Source organism: Rhopalosiphum padi, chromosome 2, assembly GCF_020882245.1.
Source record: "Rhopalosiphum padi isolate XX-2018 chromosome 2, ASM2088224v1, whole genome shotgun sequence".
NCBI lineage: Eukaryota > Metazoa > Arthropoda > Insecta > Hemiptera > Aphididae > Rhopalosiphum > Rhopalosiphum padi.
In genome coordinates this window covers 65,888,218-65,916,140 of record NC_083598.1, presented here as the reverse complement: position 1 = coordinate 65,916,140, position 27,923 = coordinate 65,888,218, and the positions used below count along the sequence as shown (strand labels likewise).

Sequence of the window (27,923 nt, the reverse complement as noted above, 5' to 3'; positions counted from 1 at the left end):
AAATAGCTGATAGGGAAATCATCTAATGTACCATTAAATCATGTATAAATTGGATTAAGTTTTTAGATGTTTTGAAGTAAAATTTCAAGATTAATTTCTGATTTATTTGATATAATTTTATTTCCATTTGTTCTAGATGTTAAAATATAGTAAAAAAAAAAATAATTTTTAATTAACATTTGACACGCTCTGTATAGTCATATCTCTTTAAAATATCTGATACTAAATACCAGTCGGCACTCGACAACACTACAACAGTTGCCAGTCAAAAACTCAGAAAGACAGCGAGTAGCAAACTACTAACTAGTAACATAATGTCTTTAACGTGCTTACTTCTTATATAGTTGTATGTATTGCTGGATAGTCAGTGGCTTCTATTACCATACCAATAACCACTAACCATTAATTTACGGATTAATGTGTACGTTGTTGTATAATTTCGATGTGAAAATCGTTTACAAACCGTGTCCCTAAGCCTGAGAATATTATAATTTTATTTATATTGTTAGATACCAAGTCAGTTAGCGACCAAGTTTTTACTGTGTGATAATATTAATTTAGTTATATGTCAATTATAACCTATTGTTATCGAATAACTCAATCTATAGAATGTTATAGGTAAGAATTAGTCAACCTGTTAAAAGAATATTAAATTTGTTTCTACTGTTTAATAAACTTTTGTACTATTTTTAGTATTTTAAACTAAGAAAATGAATGAATCTGACCAGCAGAATGGAGTGCTTTGTATGCGTACTCCAAGATCAGTTACTGAAGTGCCTTATGTATCACAAACGCCACCAGCTGGCCTTGCTTCACTTTACATGCTATGCAAAAGGATATACCCAGATCAGTGTAATCCATTACAAGCTACAACTGTAATTAAGTACTGGTGAGAAGTTATATAATTTTGTTGGACATTGATAATTTTATATAGTCATAACAATATATTGTTGAAAAATATATTTTCTCCCATTTTTAAATTATATATATTTTTTTTTTTTGGTTACGAAGTAGGTACCTCACAATTAAGTATTTAAAATTGTATTATAAACTGAAATAATGAATTTGTCTCGGATGTCCTTATATGATAGGTAACATTTGTTATTGTTATAAGTTGCAAGAAACTATCATAAAACAGTTCTACATTTTTCATTTTGCCGCTTACATTTATAATTAGCCATAATATTTAATTCTTGAATATTTTTAAGCTATTGAAATTGATGTACATTAATATGTTACTAGTTCCAACAATAATTTAAATAATAGGTACATGTACAGGATTGTTTTAAACACCAACTTATAACAAGTCACATGAAAATGTTCACTTAGGTATCAAATAATAGGCTCTAAGAGCTCTGCAAAGGACATAATATTAATAATATTCTTTATTTATAGAAACAAATTTCCAATTACATAAAATAAAATATAAAGATATAATGTAATAAGTAATGCTATGATAGTAATATGTTTATATAAATAAGAGAAACGAGAAAAGAAGAAGAAAAAATAATGTTTAAGTATTAAATAGTTTTGTTATGATAGTTATGATTTAAAAATATAAAATATAAAGTGATATGAATAACATAATTAATTACAAAATTATAAGGTGATAAATATAGGTAAGAAAAAGAAAGAGATAGAAACAAAAATTAAATAAAATAAAAACAAAAGTTGAATCAAATATTTGTTAAATTAAATAAGGTAGTATTAAATAAAATTAAATTTATATTTAAGCATATTTGCAGGAGTATATAACATATAATTTGAATAAGTAGAAAAGAGATAAAATAATGAATTGTTTCTGGAATTAGAATGGTTAACTCTAAAATTTAAACGCTCGAAGATTTCAGGACAATCTCAATTCAGTGTTTATATTAAAATGAAACTATTTAGGTATATATATCATAAAATTTTATTTTAATATAAAATAAGTATATAAAAATTTCATAAAATTACAAATCTATTTCAAGTCAAATCTTCTCACTCCTTTTGTGAGGGCTCTGACTGTATATTACGATTATTATTATTTTTTTTCATATTTATTTTAGTTTGTACAAATTGTATAAACATTTTTTATAATACGCATAATAGATGAAAAGAAACATAAGAGGGTTTGGTTGGCTTGAGTGAAGAAACTATTCAATAATAGTACTTTGTGATTACTTTTTATTTTTATATTATAAAAGATTACAGCCTGTTAAAGGCATAAGATTAACTATTTTTTTGTTTGAGCATTTGACTACAAAATAAAAACACAGATTTATGTTTATGATGTAGTAAAACACATCTAAAAAAACTATATTGATATTTTCTTAGTAAATTTGATTAGTTTAATGTTATTACTAGTTAAAGTTGATTTTTTCTTCAGGTTATTTTTGTATAAGATAAAGCTTAAAATGTACCTATCTAAAAATAAAATATATGAAAAACTAATTGACGTAGGGTAAGGGTTGGTATCTTTATTATCATTTCCTGTCTGTATCTATTTTTGGTAGACATGTGTTCTCTTGAGTAGTTTATTATTGCATATTAACCATAATGAATACATGAAAAAGTATATAGAAGCTAACATTTTGGAATGCATTACTTTTATTCTATATGTTGATATTATTATTTAAAATTAAAAATAAACAATGGGTTTATTTTAGATAATACTATAAAAATTGTTTTTATGAACTATGAAAAATTAAGAAATATATGTGATGTAATTTATTACAATAAAATTGAATAATGAATAGATTTTGTGCTAGGTGCTAGTTAAGCTTTTTTCTTTAGAAGTCAGAAATTCATTTTAATATTATTTTTGAAAATTAAACTATGACTAAATATTATGGGATAATAATAATAATATTATGACATTTTTTATGCTGTAAAGTGGGCAGTGATTAACTCGTTTTTCTGTGTTAACCTTATAGAACAATGTGTGTATTATCAACTACCCTGCGCATAGTTGTATAATGTGTTAATTTGTTAGTCGTACTTAGGATGTTTGTAGTTTGTAATATTAAAATATCGAGTGTGTATAATGAATATAACTGTTTAATAATGTTGTATTTATCAACTATTATTTTTATGTTAGAAAATTTGTTATGATTTATTAAATGTTAATTCTTGAATACTAGTAGAAAGATTTTATATTAACTATTATTATATTTTTTATAGTTGTAATATACATTTAAAATATAATTTGTTTATAATTGTAGGCTTGGCGGTCCAGATCCATTAGACTATATTAGTATGTATAATAATCCAGGTGATCGAATGATTGGAATTCCACCACATTGGCATTATATTAGGTAATTATAATTATTTAGCTTTTGTATATAATAGTACTAAAGATAAGTAAAAAATGTATTATATTTTATTTTAATGTATAAATAATAAATAAATATTACTTAAACATTTAATGTAATTATTATTACATTTATTATTATGTGATATTAATAATATTCTGTTATATACATTATATTTTATTGGTTAATAAAATTGTTTGGTGGAATTGTATAGTTTTGGTTTATCCGATTTGCATGGTGATAATCGTGTTCATAATACTACAAATGGATCAGATGGACCAAGTGGATTTGGCTTTGAATTGACATTTCGCCTTCTTAAAGACTCTTCAGAAACATCTCCTCCTTCTTGGCCTGCTCGTTTGATGCAGTCACTTGCTAAATATGTTTTTAGAACTGGTATAGTTTAATATACTTACTAAAGTCATTATTATATATTATTATGATTATTTTTTGCTACTAGGTTAAAATACCATAAATCTTCCTAATTAAGTCACTGACCATAATCAATAATATTGTTATGTATTTCTAACAGTCCAATATACTGGCAACTAGATGATAGATAAGGAAGTAGCTTGGAATTCTAATAAGTTAAAACCAGTAATATTCTAAGTGCAGATTAATTATTTTATTTGAAAATGGTTTTAAGTTCAAATAATTAGATTAAAACTGGAGTCAAGGTTCTCTTCTATCTGTAGTAAATCATGTCTAAATGTGGGTTGTTTCAGAGTTTTATATACCTTCTTATCTTATTCTATCCTACTTCTAGAGATTTTCATGATGGTCAAATGACGCAAGTTTTCTGTTTCTATAGTAAAATATAGTAGGTACTCATGAATGATTTATATTTTTAGATGCTGTATCGCCCACATAATTATACAGAGCAGCTATATTGCTGATAATATTGCTGCATCACTATTTATGTATAATATATATATTAGTATATTCTTTTATAATAAGTAAATTTTCTGTGTGCAATATATTTCTAATATGCAATAATATTAGGCCAAGGCTTATGTTGCCAACCAATTATACTAATAAAGTGCTAATTGACCCCATATATTATATGTACAGGCTGTATTTATTCCTGTATTATAAGCCTATGTCATAGTTTTTTAATATTTATGATATAAATTATCATAGCACTTATAATTTTTGATATTTATAACATATAAGTAACAATTACTTTGAAATTATAGGAAATACATTATATGCTGGTGATCATGTATCTTGGCATTGTGGTTTGGATGGTAGTGAGAGCCGTTTACAACATATGTTGATGGGCGAAGATCCTCAACTACAGGTCACTGTCACACCACATGGATCAGTTAGATTTGTTCAAATTGTTGGTGCATGTTTAGAAGAATTACAAGCTGTTCAAAGATGGAATGGGCCAGGAGTATTGCAAATATTGAAAAGACATTCAGTGTATGTATACAATTTTTATAATAAAAACAATATATTACTAAAAAAAATTAATTTAATTTTAAATTCTATCTTTTGTTTATCTTAATAATGTACACTCATATTCCATATCTTCTTCTGCCAACTTATTCAATGTAATATATTTTCCTCAATTTTCATCCCACCTATTCTTTTATTGACACATTCCTCCTCATACAAGTATACAACCAGTTACCTTATGAACTATCTTCTAACATAACTTTTGTGCCTAATGGTGTTCTCTCTGCTTTAAATTTATTGAAAAGCATATTTTCAAATGGACCAGACAGTACATAATATGCTCGTTTCTTGCTTAACTGCTGTCACACAATTGCATATCTTATTATAATAAAATTGAATCATATAATTTTTGACGAACAATTTAGATTTAGACCTTAAAAATCAACTATTACTAGCAGTGTTGTATTCATATCTTATCTAACCAATATAGAAAGAAACCAAGTCAATTTGATCAAAACTGATATAAAGAACACCTTTGATACATCATACATATCTATCCTGACAAATATATCATTTCGTGTCATGGTGGACTTGGTGGAGGTCATCTTAGACTTTTACTTTTCATTTAATTCATTAACTCTATAAACAAACGGATAACTAGGGTAAAATTCATACTTTTTGCCAATGATATAAAAATATATAATATATAATTCCTTCACATTCAACTTCTTATGGTTTTAACTATCCATCGCACAAAATTTTATTTAAATAATGCACCCTCATATTGCCTGCCTTACTAATAAATGTTTAGTTTTAATTTACTTTGTTGTTATTTTTACTTAATTAAAATTATACTTATATTCCATAATATATTCAATGTGTATTTTGTGTATACTTACATAATTTTTGATTGGTGTTAATTTAATAAATAAATAAAAATTAAACTTTTTTTTTTTTAAGTTGCCTGCAAATGGTAATTTTGTATTTGTGGGGTTTCAGAGTTTATAATGGCACCATTTAATATTCTTCTATCTTATAATTTTAGTACTGGAGGTTCATGGCTAATAACAAACATGCGTAGAGGTGAAAGTATGTTTGATGTGGATCCTTCTGTTCATGATGAAATTGCTGATGGTATCAAAACTGAAGGTTCAAATTTATGTGGTATAAGTGCTCATTGTTCATGGGAAGAATCAAATAACAGATGTATTTATGCAATTTATAAATTTAATATTCACATTTAATTATTAATTTGAACAATAATTTTTAAATTTTAGGCGACAAAGCATTAGTTTATAAGTCAGTTGAACATTCCATGAACAATTTACGTATTATTAATAATTCAAGAGCACCAAATGGGTAATTTTTTAATAAAAAGTTTTAAAATGTATCAACTATTTTGTTAATTTGTTTATTAGGGATTTAAAAGAAACTGATGGAAATTCAAATTATAGAAGTTGTGAATTATCAGAATTGACCCAAGAACAATTTATAGAAAATGTCCATTTAACTTTTAATTTAGAAGCTGGACTTTTGCTACCTTTTGTATTGAAGTAATACTTAAATTAATTAAAAAATTTTAAATATATTAATTACAAATTTAATTTCTAGAGGTCGTATTCGACATGGTCGTCATTTTACTTTTAAAGCATTAACTGGTAATGCGACTATTACTTTTGTTGCTCCATCTGTATCTGGATCTCTTGTAAGCGATGAAAAACCATTTGTTGCTCAAGGGTCTTGGTTGCAAGTGTTGGTGCCAAATAGTTTCCTTGATACAATGGAATCTAGTTTAAAGTTCCTCAACGAGCCAGTTATGGTAAGTGTATAGTCACTATAGTGTATACATAATACTTAATACTGATATTATGTATTTCAATATATATTTTATTTAGAAAATGATAGTTGGTATTTATTTTTTATACTTTTACAGGAGCCGTTGCCAAAAACTATCAACTGGCCTGATAGAAATTTAACTATAACAATTAATCCAGATAAATTATAAAAACAAAATTTTTTACTTTATTACTCTTAAATTATTGACCCATTTGTTTTCTTTTTCTAAATACCTTTTAATATTAGTTCCTCTAATACTTATCTTTGTTTAATCTTTATTTAATCTGTATTATTATTATTATTATTATTATTTTTATTATCATTTTTTTTTTTTTTTTACAGAATTATTAATTTACTTTGTGAACCTTTCATGCAGTATTAAAAAAAAAAATAGTGTAAACATATCATATTGTTTTTAATTGTAGTATTTATAAATAAAATGTCTTACTTAAAAAATTATAAGCAACATACACTTTATGTATTATATTTTCATTTGTCAACACCTATCAAAAATTTAGTTTAATAGTTGATTTACAAAACAATGTTCCTTTATATTTGTTTTTAGCTTGGTTAATAATAATTGGGCCCAAGAAAACTAATACAAAATACATTAATTTGTATGTAAATTAACTTTGAGTAAAGTAAAACTATTGTCCATGCTAAAATTCATCCAGCAAGATGATTTCTTAATCTATCCATTTCAAACAATAATCAATAGTTAGACCTGTACTGACTGCTTATAGACCAGTTTCTGAAATTTAAAAAGAGCAAAAAAAAAAATGTATTTCTTACTGTTATAGGTGTTAAAATAACATCTAAAAATATATTTTTAAATATAATTAGTGATATTAATATACCATTTTTAATTTATTTTAGTTAACAATAGAATTATTACTAAGTCATATTCATAATATGTGCCATATCAATTATTATTTATTGTGATTTGAATAAATAGTTATTTTGCAAGAAAGAAATTACTAAGATTTTAAATTCTGAATAGAGCGATTGCCGATGAATGTATTGATTTTACAATGATGATGATTTGTCATTTGTGTTATATAATTTTATTTTTGTTTATATGTATACAAAATAAGTAGTAGAACTTTCTTGATGGTGGTTTCTAACAGCGAATTAGACCTAGTTAGTACTTCAGACAGGTCAAAAGTAATAATTTCTAGTATTTTTCACTAAATGTGATCATTTTTTATGTAAGATAAAATATTGAAAATATTTTGACTTTTTTCTTGTAGTTTTGTACAAAAATTAAAAATATTTAGGCATATAAATATTTATAAGCATTAGATTCTTACATTTTTATAATGTTTGTAAAAATCACAAAAATTTGTAAATTGTTTTGCAATTGAAATTAAAAACTTTAAATATGGTTATACATCAACTTTCTTATAGACATTTCAAATTTTAACAAAATTATATATATTTATACAAATAATAATAATATTTATAATATTTTATTATAATTTAAAAATATTATTCATAGGGACTTCAAACTTTTACGTAAATTATGAATTTTACTGTAGAAACGCTATGAAATTTTGAATTTTCAAAATATATTAATTGATTTATTGATAATACTAATTTATATCATGAAGGATAGATCTATTCATACTGTTATATGGTAAAGTATTATTGATTAAAAAGTTATTAAGAATTACAATATAGTGTGATAAAAATATACTTAGTCATACATATAACATATTACATTATTATATTTATAAATACAATGTTAACATCAAAAATTAAATCATCATACTGTAAATTAATAAAAAAATAAATTACTTTAATAGCAATATCATTTAGTATTATGAAATATTTTTAGTGATACAGCCTAACTCAGTCCGTCTCTCCCAGAATTGTTTTTTTTTGTACAATGATTTATCATTGAATTCAAATTAAATTCATCCATTAACAACAGCCAATTAAAAAAAATACTGTATAGCATTTCAGTTACCCATCTACCCACCCTTTTTTGTTTTGAAAATCACTATTCACTAGTTACTAGTAATTTGTATAAAATTGTAGGCAATATATTGCTAGGTATGTGTTATTATCACTTAATATCAATATATAATGCATAACTAATTTACTAGCTTTATAAAAGATAGATGACATATTGACATCTAACTTGTCACTTTGTCAGTTATTGGATAAAGCAATACAGCAATACGTCTTTATAAACAGTTGAATGTTTAATAAATAAAACACATAAAGACAAACGTGCATTGTTTACAATTCAAAGAATTATGTTCAAATGTTATATTTCAAGACTGTTATAAAATACAAAGTATAGAGATTTACGATATTTGTTGATTGAAATAATTAACAAGCACATGAATGTATTTGCATAAAGATACAGTAATAAATAATAATATATATACCTATGTTTATAAGCTGCCATTCAGTGGTTTAGTGATACATCATTTTTGTATGGTGAAAAAAAGCTTAGTGGGAAAAAAACATAAATATAGTAGATTAGTTATACTATTAACTATATCATAGTCGAAATCGAAAACAATTAATTTAAAATTTGTTTTTATTAAGTATAATATACTATATAGCAACGGTTGGCAACTTGCGGACCGCAGAAGGCAGAAAGCTGGACCATCAAAATATCTCAATAAGATTGTGTAATTAATTTATAACAAAGATTTGACAAAAAATTTTTTGTCCGGGTTTCGTTTATTTATTATTTTAATCTTCCGGAGTCCAATAGATATTACTTGCCGACCCCTGCTATCAGGGTGATTCGCCAAGCATGATCACCCCCATTTTTTTTCTTTAATTATTTAGTAAATAATACATTTTGATATACCTACCTAATAAAAAATTCGAATGATCAGTTCCTCAGTTATTTTTTTTTTCATTTATTGATAGTAACATCCGCTAGGCCGCTAGGGCAAATAGTACAAAAGTGAAAAGATACATAAAACATAGGTTAGGGTCGTTAGGGGTAATATTAAGTATACAATTGGTGAATAAACAACAATTTTTAACTTATAACTATCACCAAAGAAAAAAAATCAAAGTTGGATAGATGTTCGTTACTGTAGTGTAAAATTTTATTAATGGGACTATAAATAACAACCAAATATTTGTTCTACATATTTGTTTATTATTTATTTACAGAACTATGTCCCTTAAAAATGTTTTTACAAAAATATAAAATAGATATTATGTATAATATGTATATATTGGATCTTGTGTTAATAATATTTGCACCATTTTTATAAATTATAAATGTTGATATATTATAGATACTTAAGTTTTCAAATCGTCAAATCTCCGGTATCCTTCAAACATATTATTTTGAACCTAGGTATATTTATCTTCAGTACTAAATAACTAAAAAAGAACTCTTTTAAATTTTGATTTCGATATAACATTCTGAGAAAAATTATCCACTAAATAATTTACAGTACATAAGGGGATTCTTATTTGAAATGTAGAAGTATATATTATATATCTTTACAGGACATTTCTTGAGTAATAAAACAAGTCTCAAGAATTTTAAAGTTAAGTAATAACTGTTTAAAAATTCCAAAAATCGAATTTTAGATAACTGCAATATTGAAGAAAAAGGGAGTGAACTTGCTTAGAGATTAGGGAACTATCCTATATATATATTTAATACATGATATACTTATAGTAGGTACTTGTACAATATACATGGATAGATAATTATAACTAATAGTACCTATACTATACATTATTATTCCATTCCAAATCCTTCAGCGTTTAGTATAGCCGTCACCAGTTTCTCTTTAAGTCGATCGTGATCCGAATATTGCGGCAACACTAATTGATTAAAACATGTATGCGCTTCGGGCAAATAATCAGATCTATTGGGACCCCTAGTTATTTTGAAATTCATGTCTCCCATACCACCAACTGGCACACGATCGCTTCCAGTGACGAACAGTAAGAATTTACGCTTTTGCTCGTTCGACAACGATTCGATAACATTCCAAAAGACGCTATACGTAAATAAATAGCGATACAATATATAAATGGTTATAAATTTAAAATTTTAATTTCAGTGACTGAAAGTCAATCATAGGTACATACAGTGGCGTAGCCAAGGGGAGGGGGGCTACAGCCCCCCCCAATTGGCCGTATTTTTATATTGTTTTGAAATATTTAAATTTAAATATGAAAATTGTCGTACAAATTTTAATTATTTAAAATAGTAAATACATTAACGGCAAATCAACGTTAATATGTTATCAGTTTTTTTGTTTTGTTGTTGTTTTTGACTTTCAATAACTCAAATTTAAGTATTTAGCCCCCCCCCAATAAAAAAAATCGTGGCTACGCCTCTGGCCATATAAATATAAGTATGTTATTGTTATGTTATGGTACTAGTTATTCACCAAATAATGCTGTCGTCCGGTCGATATCCATCGTATTCAGTGGCTTTGCGTAGTTCGTTCAAATCTAACGCATCCGTGCCGCAGACTAACAATTCGACTTCTTCTGGTCTCAGCATCTGCACAATAACAATATTATTATTTCTCAAGACGGCTGACAACACTTTTTACCCCAAGCAAATAATAGAATTATATGACTATAGAGCACTTGCAATTAAGGCATTCGAAGCGCATACGCTGTGAAATCCAAAATAAAATGCCCGGAATTGTTCGTAAATGGATAAATTCAGTATCCAGTTTAGATACAAGTTTACATACTCTTTACGACTTTCATTCGTAACTGGTATATTTTCTCCATTTGGTTTAAGTTTGTGGATTTTGGGTGTCTTATGTTCTTCTAATGATACCTATTTTATATTTATAAACATATATTATTTATGTATAGACATCGTACGTATACTAATTTGTTATAATTAATAGTAGGTATAATATACAATAATGTATTTTATGTAGGTGCCTGTAGTTTACGCAATTATATGCATTTATACCAGATAAATCTAGTTATATAAAGAAACAAGGAATAAGGACTATAATATAATATGGTTCTCATATACATGGATATAAATACGTAAATAATAAATATAGAAAATACCTCTCATTCAAAACGTGTAGTGATTATTGTAATAAATGATTGTACCATAGATTGCCAATAATGTAAGGTATTGTATAATGATTAATGAGTTTTAAGAATAATTTACCATTAGGTTAATATTTGTTGAGCAATGAGCGGAATAGGACCTACATTTTTTATAATTTTAAAAAAATGTTATTATCTTCGACATAATTACCAATACAAATTAAAATATGTTAAAAAGTATTCGTAGGAAAGTAGTCATTTTTTGAAATGCAAGAATCAATTATTGAATTCAAGTTTAACACATACATTAAAGTTACGAAATAAGGGGATAGGTATACACTAGATACGATGGTTCCTAATTTACAGCAGTCACTTCATATCATTCAAAGTAAAAATTAAAAATTAAAAATTTGTAGTTTCAGTTTCTGAGGCAAGTGATAAATTCACGAATGTATTAATTTTATAATAAAATGATATAAGTAATCATATTTCAATTACAAAATAATTTACAATCCTTCATTATTTTGACGAGTCCCGATTTTGTTTTACAGAGCTGTCAAACGTTTGTAATTTTTTATTGTTATTTATACTTAGTAAAAAACGAGAAATAAAATCAAAGGTCTATAAATATCTCGAAAAGATTAAAAAACATAGCCGCTCAAAATTGTTTATCGTATGCAATGGTTTATCATTGAATTCAAATTTAACACATCCATACAGTAACCTATTAATTGACTTACTTACTTGTATTTTTTTTTAACATAAATATGGTTTAATATGACTTAAAATTTTGAAAAAAAAAATGTCAATATTGAAATTTTTTAAGATAGTGGTGCTTATTAAAAATGTTTAATTCCAAAATGTTATCAACATAAACGTTGATCAAATTTAAATCATATCTTTCTGAATAATTTTTTTTATGAAATTTATTTATGAAAATATTATTATTTCAAAATTTTAAATTGTTTATATTTTATTATAATAGTAATAATAATTTTAACATTTTTGAATTAGTAAGTTTAGTAAATTACTTACTTTGAATTATATAAAGTTAATGCAATATTGTTTTTACTTAAATTATACAATTTAAAATGTTTAGAATGAGTATAATAATTAATAGTTATAAATAAGTATAATACTCTTTAAAAAAATAATATTGACTGATTGTTACCTGAAATGTAAGTCCCATGTCTTCTTGAACGTTTCCTTCATATTCAAGAAGTTGTCTTAAGCCACTGGCCACATCCTAAAATTAAACCTCGGCAATTAGTAAAAATTATAAAATCAGAACAAGATGATTTTAATTTGCAACTAGACATTAATAACCTAATTTTGTGGTGTAATGAGAATAATCTATTTTTAAATATCCATAATTGTAAATTTATGGCATTTTACCTAATTAAAAATCCTGTTAACTCTCAATACTCAATTTCTGGCTCTAATATCGAGCTTGTTAATCAATTTAAAAATGTAGGACATATTATAGTCACTATACCTACCTACCTATATACTCGTTAACTAGATAAGTATAATAGGTGTATTAAGATGAGATAAGTTATAATTAAACAAAGTATTATATTAAATATCTTATTGTATATTTTTGTTTGTACTCTATATATGGTTAATTGGTTAAACATTTTTAGTATTTTTATTTTTTAGTATAATAGACAAAGCCAAGATTTAGGGTTTAGGATTTTTTTTGAAGGGAGAGATTTTTTTCTTGATTAAAAAGTTTAGAAATTTAATACAATGTTCCTTGAAAATCAGTCTAATATAAATTTAAAAATATAAAATACATTTAAGCACAATTCTTTTATAGGTATTTGAAGATCAAATTAAGTCAACATTTGATATTTAAACGAAAAGTAGCATTAATTTTTTCTATAAATTAATTTAAGTTATTTTGTTGTAATTCAAAAAATATTAGTAATTACTAATTTATATTACACTAGACATTTTCCTATTACGTATATTATAACTTTATGTAATTATTTCAATGCACAGTTAAATTGTTTAAATAATTAGATCAATATTTAAAGATATTTATATCACAATTCTATTTAGGGTAATATGGAATATCTTAATCGATATTAATTTATAAGTATCCTGTATCTTTTTAAATTGAACGAATGTAACACATCCCTTGCAATTGTTAATTACAATGGCTAATGTGGCTTACTCATGTAATGATAAGATACATTATATTGTCTATTACACTTTAATATGTATACATCAAAGCGAATTCCCGTGTTTTTAATAATTATTTTACCCAATTTAATAGCTGAAAATATCTAAGTTTTTTCCTGAAAAAAAAAATTTGAAATATTTTTTTATATTCATTAAAAAAAAAGTACATTGAGCATTTGAGCTTCTCCTTACTTATTGTTGATCGTAAAATTTAGAATTAAGAACTTAATAGTTTTCATGTGGCATTTTAAATTTGAATTTATTAGAATTTATAATATAGATGATGGCGAGGGAATAGTGCACGGGTATAGGGGTATAGCCATAGTAGTTACAACAAGGAACAGATTTAAATGCTCTAAAAAACAAGAAAAATGCCTTAAAAAATTACGATTTAATGCACTCATAACAGAATATTTTTTTTAAAAATGCATTAAAAAATGTTCTAAAAATTATTTATAACATTGAAAAAATTTGATTAATTATTTAAATTGTTTTTCTTAGGTATTAATTATTCGTATCATTATATATACCTAAATGTCTACACGTATCAACAATAATTTTATTTGGCATCACATTTATCTGATCGGTAAAAACATAATCAATAATGAAAATAGAATAAGTACGACATATATAATTAGACGATGAATATTATTTTATTTTATTTTTTTAGAATGAATATAGCAGGGGTGGCCAGCGAGAAGAGACTCACGAGCCACCTGATATATTAATAAATATGGAAGAGCCAAAATTTAAAAGGTCATACATAAATTCATATTAAAAAATTTTTTTTGTAAAAATGTTACGTTAAGATACGAGCCGCAAAAGTATATGATGCGAGCCGCGGTTTGGCCACCCCTGGAATATAGTAATATAGAATATAGTGAATATACTAAAGAATTTTATCCATTTCTATATAAAAATAATTTAAAAACATAAAAATGTCAAAAATGCAAAATAAAAGTTACATTTTTTAATTCCTTGATATATGAAATGAACTTTGTGCTTGGAAAGCAATGTTTTCAAACATTCAGAAAAAATGCAATTTGCATTTAAATCCGTACCCTTATATTTAGATACTAACTGGCATAATCTCGTTCAGGTCGTCTAACGTGGGGTTTTCAACGACTCCCACACTATCGACGTTGACGGTGGGTACTACTGGTGGTGATAAAAGTTTTCTGTAACAAATTCCTGGAAAACTCAAGTCCAGTATAATAGAATTATACACTGCTAGTCCCATCAGTACACCGATTAGGTTGTATTCGCGGAGGTTCGTGTGGTCCTTTTGTCCGGTGCTGAACCAGTAGCATCTAGAGTGTGAGTAATACACGAACATCCCGTATTCGACATGAAATATTTCGCGAATAAGTAGTAAAAACCATTCCTTCGTTAGACCACCCATGTCTAATCCTGGTTCCCCAGCGAATGTCACTTTTAACTTTTTCTTTAAATCTTTTTGTTTGAAAGCAATCTGTAACACGTTTATAAATTTTAGTACTTATAATAATTAACAGTAATATATATAGTATTTTATTTTCTATTAATATTCTGCTAATTAAGAAAAACTTTCTGTTGGTTACCCCAGTTTTTAATTTCCATAATCATTATTAAATATATTAAAATCTGAGAAACAATCTAAGTTCATTTCGTCTAAATAACTTTTAAAACCGTAACTAAATTTTATATAAACCTACTGTAAGTCTAACTAATATATTAGACAATAAATATTATAGATACCTATGTATGTGTCCATGTGTCATGTGATTTTTAAAAACACTTTAATGCCATAATTAAATTCAATATAAAGTTTAAAAAATAATAAAAATGGAATTGCCATAAAATTATTTTCAATTTTTATCCATTTAAATCTAGTTTTTAAATTTCAAATTAAAAATAAAATGTAATAATTCAACTAAAATATAAATAGGAGATTCGATATTTTCATTGATTATAGTCGTTTTCAAAATATGACTATTACATCCATATATATCCAATAATAATAAAATATAATTAGTAATTAATAATATATTAATATGTATTTAATCAAAATAAAACAATAGATTTTACCATTAGCAAACTTTTTAGTTGTACCTTTTTTTTATGTATATAGATCAAATATTTTTATAGTTTTAGGAGTATTCGTAATAGTAAATTGTATTATAAAATAATAAAATATATTTTTTTTTACTCTGATATAGTTATAGGCATAGCTTAATGTAGAGGGGCTAGATTCCTAAAAATATTTTATATAAATTTTTTTTTTAATTTGAATATTATTTATTGTTTCTATTGGTGTTTACAACTGACTTGAATGATTATCCGTTTACATGAAACATTATATTTTTTTTATATTGTAGGCAATAGTAAAGTTAATACTAATATATGTTTATAAGCACATACATTTACCCAAAAATTCTGGGGGAGACTAATGCCTACCCAGGCCCCCCTAGTTACACCTATAGATATAGTATAGGTAAGTTATAGACTCATTTAATATATAAGGACTGCTAGGCATTGCAATTAAAATATATTCTCAAGTTAATACTGATATATTATAATTAATACCAAATGAGATTATATATTATATTTATTTAAAAGTGAAAAAATGTCAATCCACCCCTTCGCTTTTTATAATGTGATATATTTTATATTTAGACAATAAATAAATAAAACGATCTTATAATTAATTATGGTAAAAAAAAATATAAAATTATAACGAACTATTTGTTTCAAATCAAAACATGACATTATATGAATCAAATTATTTTACAAGGAAGGAACATATTTTGGTTTTTTCTGGACTCTGATAAATCAACATATAGATACGGATATACGTCGGAAATACAAATTTAAACAACTGAACAAAAATAATAATTGCAGTGGTAGAAGTAAGTATAGTATAGGTCATCATTATATATTTAGCTTATAACTTTTAATTAAACAAACTCTTTATTTATTATAGAAGTCAAAATCTTATGTGATTACAAATTAACATTCTTTAACTGTTTACAAAACCATTTGAAAAACAAACAATAGTTGATAGAACATTAAAAATAATTTTGATTTTAATAAAGAGAATACGTGTAATATAAGTGAACATACGTTATATTGAATATGTTATACATATTTAATTATGTAAGCATAATTATATATACAGTAGAACCTCATTAATCCGGACTATATGGGGCTCTAGGTAGTCCGAATTATTGAAAGTCCGGATTAAACAAAATAACCAAAAATCGTAAATTATAAATTTAAAAAAAAATATATTGGATATTAATTTATTATTCAAACTAAATATAAATACATATGTATGTCTTACAATATTTAACCTAAAAATACATGATACATAATACATATAGGATATTTTTAGAATTCGTTTTCTCGTTTATTTTAATCTATGACATAAACTAGCGTAATTTACGTATTATAAATGGCTGTCCGGATTAAGCGAAGTCCGGACTAATGAGGTCCGAATTAATGAGGTTCTACTGTACCAATAAAAATTAATATTTTTGTAAAACTTATAAGATTTAACTATAATACATTAATAAAAGCCACATGGATGTTCCCCGAAGTGGAAAATTGAAATATTTAAAGAGAAGAGAGTGAATATATTTTATCAAGATTTGCAAGAGATAATTGCGGTGTTTAAAGATTTAAAATTTTATTTTTACCTCATTTAATGAATCCTGTACCAAATGTGATCTTCTGACGTTTATATTTAAAAAGAATATATCGATATTAGGTGTCTGCCTTCTTGCAACTTTAGATACCAATGACTTTCTAGCATTTAGAATCATTTGCTGTTCTGAATCTTTAGTAAGTATGATTCTCTTTGCAACAATACTCAAAATAAATGGATATTGGCAATAAGAAAAACATTCATACGGTCTAAAACTTTGCCAATTGTAATAATCACGCATTAGATCAACGTGATCTAAAGCAGAGTTATACAATTCAGTAAAATGTAATAGTTCGGTTCCTAATTTGTTGGCTGCATCTAGAATACATTTCAAATAACTCTAAATATTTTAATTTAATTAGTTTAATATTAATAATGTTTATCATTTAATATCTTACATATCAGTAAAAATTATAATAAACGCCTTTCAAACTTACTTATTAACGCTAAATTTTTTGTGGCTGATGGTATCCACCAAAGTGTCTTTCCTAAAGGTGGTAAAGATTTGTCATTTGGAGAAAATTGCCGTAAAGTTATAAATTGCATAATATATCTTATTAATGACCTTAATTTATCCAGTTCCAATCTTTAATACAGAAATTAAATATATTAGCTAATTAGATAAATTATATATATGATATATTGCTTAATAAAATAAATGTTCTTATCAAAAATAAATTTATTTTCATACATTTTATTAAATTATTATGCATTTTTAATTTGTATGGTATTTTTTTTTATATAAATAATTTTATTCGATGAATTAAAAGTAAATTGACTATAAAAATCCACAAACAAATATTTATTTGTACAAAATCTTTTAAATTAAATATGCACCATGCAATATTTATAAAAAAAAATCCAATAGTTGTCTTGTTAAAATGTAAAGATGTAAAATTAACACTCATAAATTATATACTGTATTTATAAAAATAAATGTATTATATAAATATAATATATTATTTATATTTATAAATATAATTACATATTAACGTTATTCAAAAATATACACAGTAATAAGTAAATAGAATCATTGATAATTGAATCTACATATTATATTTATTAATTTAACGACGACCATAATGTTATTTTTACTTATCCATTTTATATTATTAAATACCTAAACACCAATATTGTATACGCCAATGTAATTTCTTAACTATTGTATTGCATAATATTGCTGACAACGCATTTGACCGAATGCCTACTTATATCCCAACGTAGACTATTAATATTATCATTCATTTCTGATCCAGTCTAACATTCGACATACCAATAGACAATAAATTAGCTGAAAGTGTCATCATGAAGTTGTTATTGTGTTTTTCTTTAGTTTGTGCCGTGGCAATAGCCAAACCAATGGATGAAGACAACAAATCTGAACAACTGCCTACATCGTTAAGCACTAAAAATGAGACTGTAATATTGAACCACAGGGTAGAGCGTGATGACAAAATATCTCCGATAGTTCAGGTTTCTTCCGAATCAAACGAAAATAATGAATCAAAAACTGAAGAAATAAAAACCACAGATGATAATAAACCAAGGTAATTATAATACTCAACATAACATTTAGTAAATTAATTATAGTTATATTAAACTTATAAGGTAATATTTGGTAGCCGGTGCCCGGTAGCGGTATGAATATGTTGTAATATTATAAAGTCATTAAATTTTTTAAACTATAATATAAATTAATATGCTGATATTTATTAAATAACTCTAACTTTATAGCTTTACTTTTAGTAATTAATATAATCATATTATCATATTTGCATTAAAAATTATAATAGATATTGAAATCTTCACATCTTCTGACCAGAAGCAAGAAAAATTTAATAGTTTTAAAATACTTATTATTCAATAATAAAACTCAATTGGGGAAAAATATTTTAACATGCAATTGTTCCAAAAGCCTTGTTTCATCCTTAGTATCTTTATAATCTTTAAATCGTATATAACAGTCTTTTTTACAGTAATTAGTAAGAAAATTCGAATTGAATGGTGTATGCTTCAAGCTTGTTTTTTCGAACATTAAAAATACATTTTTTCTTATTTATACTTTTATAATTTCAAGATAGCTATTTAAAACTTTTAAAATACCTAGTTTAAAAACATATTAAAATTGAATAAAAATCTATCTAATTATTACGTAAGTATTAGTTAGCGTAGTATTAAGTTATTTAATTGATTCCTAACTTAACTTTAATTCTAAGGTAATGTCAATGAGCGATATAGGTCAGGTAGACCAAAGGCGCAAAAAATGTTGACTACGCCAAAAAAGTGAAAAAAAAAACATTAAAAAATCTGAGTTTAAAAACTATACGTATTACCAATAATTGGGGGTCGTTTCGAACATTTATGAAAAATGATATAGCCAGTTTTATTAGTTATAGGTACCTTATTTTCGTGTTTATGTACCTATTAAAACAATTTTTTAATTAACAATAAATCTATTTTTTTAAATTGCAATTATTAATGATTTTAATCTCTGTTTAAAGTTCCGCTAATACTAAGATATTAGTATAGATTGCCATAAGAAATCCTTGTTCTAATTGAAATTGATTAAAGCATAAGATTCGTGCTTCGCTAACATGTATTGATGTATATACATATTGCATATTATTCTTACGATCAAAAACTCTGCTTTAACTCTGTCAAATTTCACTCAATTTTAACATATTTTTTTAAATTATTTTAAAAAATATTAACAAAACAAATTGAAAAGATATGAAAGAGAACTGAATACATTTTTTTCGAAAAGTAGAATTTTCATACTAACTATTGTAAAAAATACATTTAAATATAATATAGCGATTTAAAAACTACATTTAAATGTAATGGTATTTCACAGATATAAAAGGTGATATAGGACTTATGGGACTTTTGGTATATATACATAATATTACTTTGTACATTTCTTAATGTAGTTTGCTTAAAATATAGTAATATATAATAATGTTGATAACTAATAACTAATAAGAACAGTGGCGTGTATAATAGGGATGGGTTGGGGGTTCAAACACCCCCTGAAATGTATGGTTGGTACGGGCATTGATTTTGATTGTATAATTAATTGGAATAAAAGAATGGTAAAGTATTTAGTTTTATAATAGATAATTAGTTATTACATATTTTTACATAGACGTTTAAATTACTAGTATATATAATATATATATTAATATTACATACATAATATTATATATAGTGAATTACAATGGATTTAATTAAAATAAGAAACTTGTATAGTAATTTATAGATATTATATATCTAGTTAATATAATATTGCAGTAATAATATTATTATTTTTATTTTGGTTAAATGAGTTGGTATACAACTTAATTTGTAATAATTATTGCTTATTTTTGATAGTAAAATGTAGTTTTAATAAATAAAATACTAAACAGGAAATCACGGTTGCCTATGGTGATTAACCGCCAACAAAATTTCTATATATAAAAAAAATATTTTAAACTTATTTTAAAATTATGTTTTATAAAAAATATTAATTTATGAATTTAAATGTGATTTTTTTTAAATTTAATTTTAAAACTAAAGAATTTCAGTCCAAACAATAGGACCTTGGAAATGCGTCTATCATAATTTATATATATATATATTTAATTGTATTTACTTCATAGACATTTAAAATTATCTTTATTAATTTTTTAATTAATATAATTAAATTATCAAAATACGGGTTCAACCAGTTTTTATTGTATTTTAATAAGGAACTGCTGCAATAAATTAGAATTTTCTACCACATCCGGTTTGAGTTTGGGATGACGGACGAATGGATTAAATAACATTTTTTTTTTATTAATAATATTTTTTTAATGTTAATAAATAGAAATTATCTTTAGTACACTTTTTATAGTTAATATATAATATAAATAAACTTTCTACTTGTTTTTAGTTAAATGAATTATTTATTATGTTTTAAATATTTTTAGACTTGCATATGATTCTACTATCAAACAGGTTAATCCAGCTACATATTCATCTCAATTAACTAGCATCCATAACACTGATTCAAGTTATCCAGTAAACTCGGATAATGAGCAATACAGATCAGTTGCTTCTGAGTACCCTTCAGTAGCTTATAGGTCATATGGGTTAGGATCATCGGGATTAGTTTCTTCTTCATACCCGTTAGCATCATACGGATTAAGACCCGAATCATATGGATATTTCGGGTCAAATGGATTATCGGGGTCATATTATGGGCCATATGGCTCATATGGCTCATATGGCTCATATGGGTCATCAGAACCATGTGATTCCTCGCTACCCTCAGTCATGCCAATATCTTATTCCAATGCTATCCCATGTCAAGGTGGCATTGCCCAACAGATAATTCATAAGCCCGTCGTTACAGAATTACAAGAAGTTATTCACAAACCAATAATTACAGAAGTACAAGAAATCGTGAACAAACCTATAATCTCGGAAGTCCAACAAGTCATACATAAACCACTTTTCACTGAACATATTGGCCTCGGTCCATCTTACCACGGATATCAAAAACACGTTGTTAACCAACCCATTTACCATAAGCCCACTAAACATTTTGTTCGTCAACCAGCGTCTCATGCAGCAACCATTCACTTAGCTGATCAATATGAACAGCATGTCAGTAACGGCCACAGTTTCTGTGAACCGGGGGCAGGCTCGCCATACGGTTTCACGGGATCATCATATCCCACATACGGGCCAGGAATCAACGTTGCACAACCAAGTGGACAGTATAAATCAGCAGGGTCTAGGCCTAGTATAGCATCTTATGAATCAGGTATATCTACACCAGATTCACCGAGTTACTCTTTATTACGTGGTTCAACCTCATACCGTTACCCTTCAATGTCTTCCGCTTCAGATTCATACAGATACGCTACCCCTGGTTCAATTGGCTACCCTACTCCAACTTCTTCATTTAGCTATTCATCGTTGCCACCATATAACGAATTAGGATCAATAAGTTATAGAAAACCTTATGGACAACAGATTGACACTTTCAATACTGGCAATAATGGACCATATAGAAGTTCTGAAGAAAGTTCACGACTTAAAGCTGCAGAACAGATTATGTACGATAAGTTTTTACCATATACACAACAAATAAATGGAAATCAACAATATTATGATAACCAGTTTCAACAACAATTGTCAGGATTTCAACAACAAAAGGGAAGGAGCAATGAAGACCCAAAACAAATTAAAATGGATGTGGACGCTATCGCCAAGCAAATCGAGAAAAACCCTGAAATGAGAAAACAATTAATAAAAATAATTACAGAGAGTATTTACGTAAGTGACCAAATGACACAATCTAATAAGAAGCAACAAGATACAAAAATGCAATCATTGCCACTAATATAATATAATATAACTGATGTATATATGTATAATGAAGAAAAACAATTATTTTTAAAAAAAATTAATAAATTGACCTCATTTTCACAATATTTTTTTTTACATTAAGATTTAATTTAAATTTTAAATGTATATTGAGAAACCGATACTTACATCCTGAACCAATGTACTAATAATTGGTGATCCTCTTTGCTTAATTGAGCAATATAGTTTAATAAATGTGCAAATATTGGAGCACTTGATTGAGTTCCAAAAACTGGACATTGTAGTAATATAAATAAAGCTCTGACTTCATCTTTCTCATAAAGACTGAACAAAACACAGGTACATATTTTATTTAATACTTAAGTAAGTAAAAATTAAAAAATGTATTTCATCATAAATTAAATAAATTATACAACAAATAAGAATTATTTGTGAAGCTAGAGACATGATAAGTTTAAGCCACCCCAAATACAAAATTAGCACCCACCCTCCCAAGTTATTTCTATTTTTTTTTTAAAGAAATCAGGTATTATGTTCATGTAAATAATAAATAACTTATTAATAAAATATAGAGCCGGGGCTTCAACCCCTCCAAATAAATTTATCAAGCTTCGCTTATGATAGACATGCGTGTATATTGATTTTAAGAATTATTATTTTTCATTTAATAAATAACTATTTTACTAAAACAAAATTATATTAAAAAAATTATGAGTATAAAAAAATCAATAAAAAAGCGATTTTAGCATCTACAATAAATTATTAATGAATAATAATTTTATATGTGATACAATATTCTATATTATATTAATGCAGTTACAGTAGCTATAGAAATTCTCACTTCTTATTATTTTCTAGTAATGCATTTATTATTGACTTTAAAACGGTTTTGTGTATTCCGCTAGACTGTAATAATTAAATAATTTACAATTTTTAGAAACATATTTATATTTAAAAATTTAAAATTAAGCTAATATAAAATTAGCTATTGTACCAAATCTTTGAGGGCATCATTTATAGCATAGACAAATTCTAAATGAATGTCAGGGTCATCTAGTTTAGCTCCAGATTGATTTGGATTAATCTAAAAATTGTACATAGGTACAGTTAGAAAAAATAATTTTACTTCAGTTTTAATAATATAAATAGCAATACTACCTTGAATAGTGCACAAATCTCGCTAAATGAATCAAACAACCTCATATAAAAACGCTGAACTGTTATAAAGTTTTCATTTTTACGAGCCTTTCGTATTTCTTGTCTAAAATAAAATATTTGTATTCAATATTAAATTGATACTGGAGTCTGGAGTACTAGACAATATATATATATCATGGTCTGGCCATAGATTTAAAGCTTTGCGTTTATGCTTTTAGCTGAAGGTAATCTAACATATTTTAAGGTACTTATTAAAAAACTCACAAAAACTCTTCTCTTGTTTCATGTCTTGTTGGATATTGAGGTTTAGATTCTATTTGATGATTTTTTTGAATTTTTTTGCAATTCTGATCAGTTGGATTTTGGTTATTAATTGGGGGTATAGTTGTTCTATATGTTAGAAACTGGTTCGAATTACCCTGTAAATATAATTAGTAGGTAGTAAATAATATAATTCTAGTATAATACTTTAAACATAGATTAAATAAATAATTAATTACCTTAAACTATGTTATAACAAATTAGAGTTTATAAAAAAATATTCAGTATGCATTACTAAACTATCTCAAAAAGTACTAGTTTTTAAAATATTTTTTTATTTAATTTGTAGTCATTATATACAATATTATCGAAAAACATTAATACTTTTGTTTTTTGAAATTTTTAAACAAAAATAAAATAATAATATAATATAATATAATATGTGACTATCAAGCTTATTAGATTTACATAAAAAATATTTATAAGAAGTAACTTACAATTGGAGGTAGTCTAGAATATCCAGATACTGTAGGATCACTGCATGATCTTTGACTTCTTGCCAAAATCGGGCTATCTTCATGACCACAAAAAGGGCATGGACTAAGGCGATCCCCCCAATGATCTTCGGTTTCTTCACAAGATTCTATCTAAAAATTAAAATATAATTTTTAGAACAACTACCTAGCTATTATTGCCTACTTTTACCTATTTAATATTAAATTTAGCATTTTATTTCAAAATTCAACTCAAAAATCAAAAGTATTTAATGAAGAATTCAAACTTATTCGAGTTGTGGTCATCAAGCTTAAAAAAATAATGGAGTGATATTAATATTAACGATAATAGCAAGCTTACTGAATAATTAAAAATAATTAAAATTAATCATTTTTAAGCCAGATTATTCGGAAAAAATCTATATTAAATAATAGTTTTCTAATATTATTATATTTGAAGGGCTGTTTCCAGATAACAATAATTTGTTTAATCTGAAATATTAAATGCTGTAATGTTCTATGCTTAAATTTTTTATTCTTACTCTGAGGTTATATTATTATTATAAATGTATAGTATTTATGTACAATTATAAGTATAAAATACTTAATGAAGAATTATAATCAGTAAGCACCCACTATAAAGAAACATAGATTCACACATGCATCAATAAATTGTAGTTAGGTACATTAGGATTTAGGTGTAGCTCATTAAATATCTTAAATGATAAAATGTTCCTATTATACATCTCTAAATTAATAAAACAAATTTACTTACATTTTTTGAATGCAAGTGATCTCTTATGGGAGATCTACTAACGCAAGGCACTACAGCAAAGGTCAATGTCCTGTTGAGGAAAGACTTCCTTACTTTTTCCCAAAGCCAAGTCATCCGAAACCATTTAAAATATCGTTAAGCACGGTTCTATTTTGAACCATATAATGACGAGACAATCTTGGATGACCCCTTTATTGCGAGCGCTATACCGCCTATACCTATACTATACGTGTTTTACATACGTGTGTCATGACAACCGTACTTATACCTAAACATACAAGGTCCGTGTTTTAAAAATATTTGACACATTTGAGTATATAAATATATACAGGCATACATTATTAATGCTACACCTATACAACTTGTATAGATAGATTCAAAAACTTGGTTCAAGGACTAGATATTGATTTTAAATTGTTAATTTAAATCTTTCAACATACACATTTCATTTGAAAATATAATATTATTTATAAGCATTTTAAGTTAAAAATTCGACAATATTACTATTTATTTTAAATTAATTTGTACCTACCAAGTAAAATACATTTATATAGTACAACTACCACTATATAATATATATACAATATAAATATACATATATTTATACATATATTTATGTACTAACTTATGTTAAATACTTATACGAACACACATAATAACTAATATGTAAATAATTTAAATATATAATATTTTAATACAATTCTTCATTTTATAATTATAAATAAACATTGACATTTTTTTTAGCAAATATTAAAACATGACATATAATTCTATACTCGACGGAAATATTGATAAAAACCTGCATGTTCATCATAATTAGTTTTTTATTACGTACCAACAATATAATTAGTAGAACATAAAATACTAATCATCATTATCCTAGTCACAGAGGTAACAAAATGTACATGTTATTCATGCCAATTTCCTCAAACCAATATTTTCAAATAATTTGCATAATTGGAAAAACTTAGATACGTATAATTTAATTATTGAAATATTAGAATATATATTATTTAATTTTACCTTCACTATTGTCTTTATTTTTGTAACTTGTAGTTTTTTTATTCAAATAATATAATTGTTGTAAAAGAAAATAGAATTTTTTTAACCACTTGAAAAATATTATGGTATAGTGGACATTGAAGGGTTTAATTATTTAAATCACACAACTTTAGTTTTGCGTGAGATAATAAATATATTAATATATTATTTTATGAAATTATGATTAATGCACGAGCGGTGTTGCGTTGTGGCCAAAGCCTAACATTTATTTAAAACTTCTTTGATGTGTAACAATTAAATCTACCCGCGGATCTTATCTATACTAAACTGTATTAGTTACAAGATTGAATAGATTGATGATGTCCCACATAGTCTATATTCTATAAAAGATAATTTTGTCTGAATAGTGAATAACTCTAGTTTTAATACTAAAATATACCATAGGTCCATAGACGTTCATAAAATATCGTGGTAAAATATTTAACCAATAACTTTAATCGAACAAAACAAAACGCGATAATAGCAATACCTATAAAATATAAATACGTGTGTTAATTGGATGGTTTTGACCAAATATAAAATATGGCTTAAAATTTATCCAATTGTAATAACTATTTTATGTTTTGTAGCTGATTTTGATTTTTGTGACCAATGTACAAACAATAAAATAACATTTTTTTGAAATATCTAATTAATATGCACATTTTATAAAATCTTTTTTTATAGTGGATACTCACATTACGAAATGATAAGGAACTGTCGAAATTCTAAGTCTCTGCCTATGATAGTTTAGGCTTTACGTTGGTTCTCAATCAGTTAGGAAAAATTATTATAAACAAGGATAATATATAAGGATTTATAAATGTATAATGTATTGTAATGAATGTTAATAATCAAAAAACATATAAAAGCGATTGAAATACCTATCAAAAAATAAATACCTATATATTGAGAAATGAGAGGACGTTATAAACCATACCTGCATTGCATGTATTGTTTATTTATATGTTCATCTTATTGACGCATGATGCATGAGGCATGACACAACACATTTAACGTTTAGAAAAATCCGAAATTTTTAAAATCCTCATGACTTGTTTCAAAATTGAAGGGAATAGTTGCAATTTAGCTACAAAGCGATTTTTTTCGATTTTTTTTTAAACATATATTTAAACGAGTTAAGCACGATATACTTACCTGTAAAATGTACATTTCTTACATTGTCCTTCGATTTATTTATAAAAGAAAAAAATTAAAAATTCGCTATAGACACTAGGCGGCATTAAAACTTAAAATACAGCGTCGTGCGCATGCTACGCATGCACGTAAACTCACGTGGTTATGTTAGGGGGTAAAGAAGATGATATTAGATTGACAGTCATCGAGAAACTTTAATCTTGGATTTTTGGAGCCTTATTATTATTGCAAAGCCCAAATGCCCCAATAATACA

The 27,923-nt window shown here is 25.5% G+C and overlaps 3 protein-coding genes across 3 annotated transcripts; 2 read left to right on the top strand and 1 right to left on the bottom strand.

Moving 5' to 3' along the window:
- Positions 1-224: 224 nt before the first annotated feature.
- Positions 225-7,007, top strand: LOC132921872 (suppressor of fused homolog). The gene is made up of 10 exons (XM_060985111.1): positions 225-618; positions 694-889; positions 3,204-3,296; positions 3,508-3,689; positions 4,490-4,718; positions 5,740-5,900; positions 5,972-6,053; positions 6,113-6,247; positions 6,306-6,513; positions 6,628-7,007. Exons 2-10 carry the CDS (start codon positions 711-713, stop codon positions 6,697-6,699), a joined length of 1,341 nt encoding a protein of 446 aa, XP_060841094.1. The 5' UTR covers positions 225-618; positions 694-710; the 3' UTR covers positions 6,700-7,007.
- A 1,502-nt stretch (positions 7,008-8,509) lies between these two features.
- Positions 8,510-25,701, bottom strand: LOC132922832 (probable E3 ubiquitin-protein ligase HECTD2). The gene is made up of 14 exons (XM_060986554.1): positions 25,471-25,701; positions 24,699-24,848; positions 24,205-24,359; positions 23,941-24,043; positions 23,777-23,866; positions 23,624-23,688; positions 22,951-23,106; positions 17,862-18,010; positions 17,417-17,742; positions 14,821-15,210; positions 12,724-12,798; positions 11,128-11,322; positions 10,919-11,034; positions 8,510-10,522 (listed from the first exon to the last, which is right to left on the bottom strand). Exons 1-14 carry the CDS (start codon positions 25,582-25,584, stop codon positions 10,258-10,260), a joined length of 2,349 nt encoding a protein of 782 aa, XP_060842537.1. The 5' UTR covers positions 25,585-25,701; the 3' UTR covers positions 8,510-10,257.
- Positions 18,686-22,889, top strand: LOC132920995 (uncharacterized). The gene is made up of 2 exons (XM_060983779.1): positions 18,686-18,971; positions 21,378-22,889. The coding sequence occupies exons 1-2, from the start codon at positions 18,730-18,732 to the stop codon at positions 22,801-22,803; spliced, it is 1,668 nt and encodes a 555-aa protein (XP_060839762.1). The 5' UTR covers positions 18,686-18,729; the 3' UTR covers positions 22,804-22,889.
- Positions 25,702-27,923: the final 2,222 nt, after the last annotated feature.

Bases quoted from the DNA above. Each gene is read 5' to 3' on its own strand.
- LOC132920995 (XM_060983779.1), top strand. From the start codon at position 18,730: ATGAAGTTGTTATTGTGTTTTTCTTTAGTTTGTGCCGTGGCAATAGCC. The intron at 18,972-21,377 runs GTAATTATAATA...AAATATTTTTAG, and splicing joins ACAGATGATAATAAACCAAG to ACTTGCATATGATTCTACTA.
- LOC132921872 (XM_060985111.1), top strand. From the start codon at position 711: ATGAATGAATCTGACCAGCAGAATGGAGTGCTTTGTATGCGTACTCCA. The intron at 890-3,203 runs GTGAGAAGTTAT...TTATAATTGTAG, and splicing joins ACAACTGTAATTAAGTACTG to GCTTGGCGGTCCAGATCCAT. The intron at 3,690-4,489 runs GTATAGTTTAAT...TTGAAATTATAG, and splicing joins TAAATATGTTTTTAGAACTG to GAAATACATTATATGCTGGT.
- LOC132922832 (XM_060986554.1), bottom strand. From the start codon at position 25,584: ATGACTTGGCTTTGGGAAAAAGTAAGGAAGTCTTTCCTCAACAGGACA. The intron at 24,044-24,204 runs GTGAGTTTTTTA...ATTTTATTTTAG, and splicing joins GAAACAAGAGAAGAGTTTTT to ACAAGAAATACGAAAGGCTC. The intron at 23,689-23,776 runs GTACAATAGCTA...TAATTATTACAG, and splicing joins ATGATGCCCTCAAAGATTTG to TCTAGCGGAATACACAAAAC.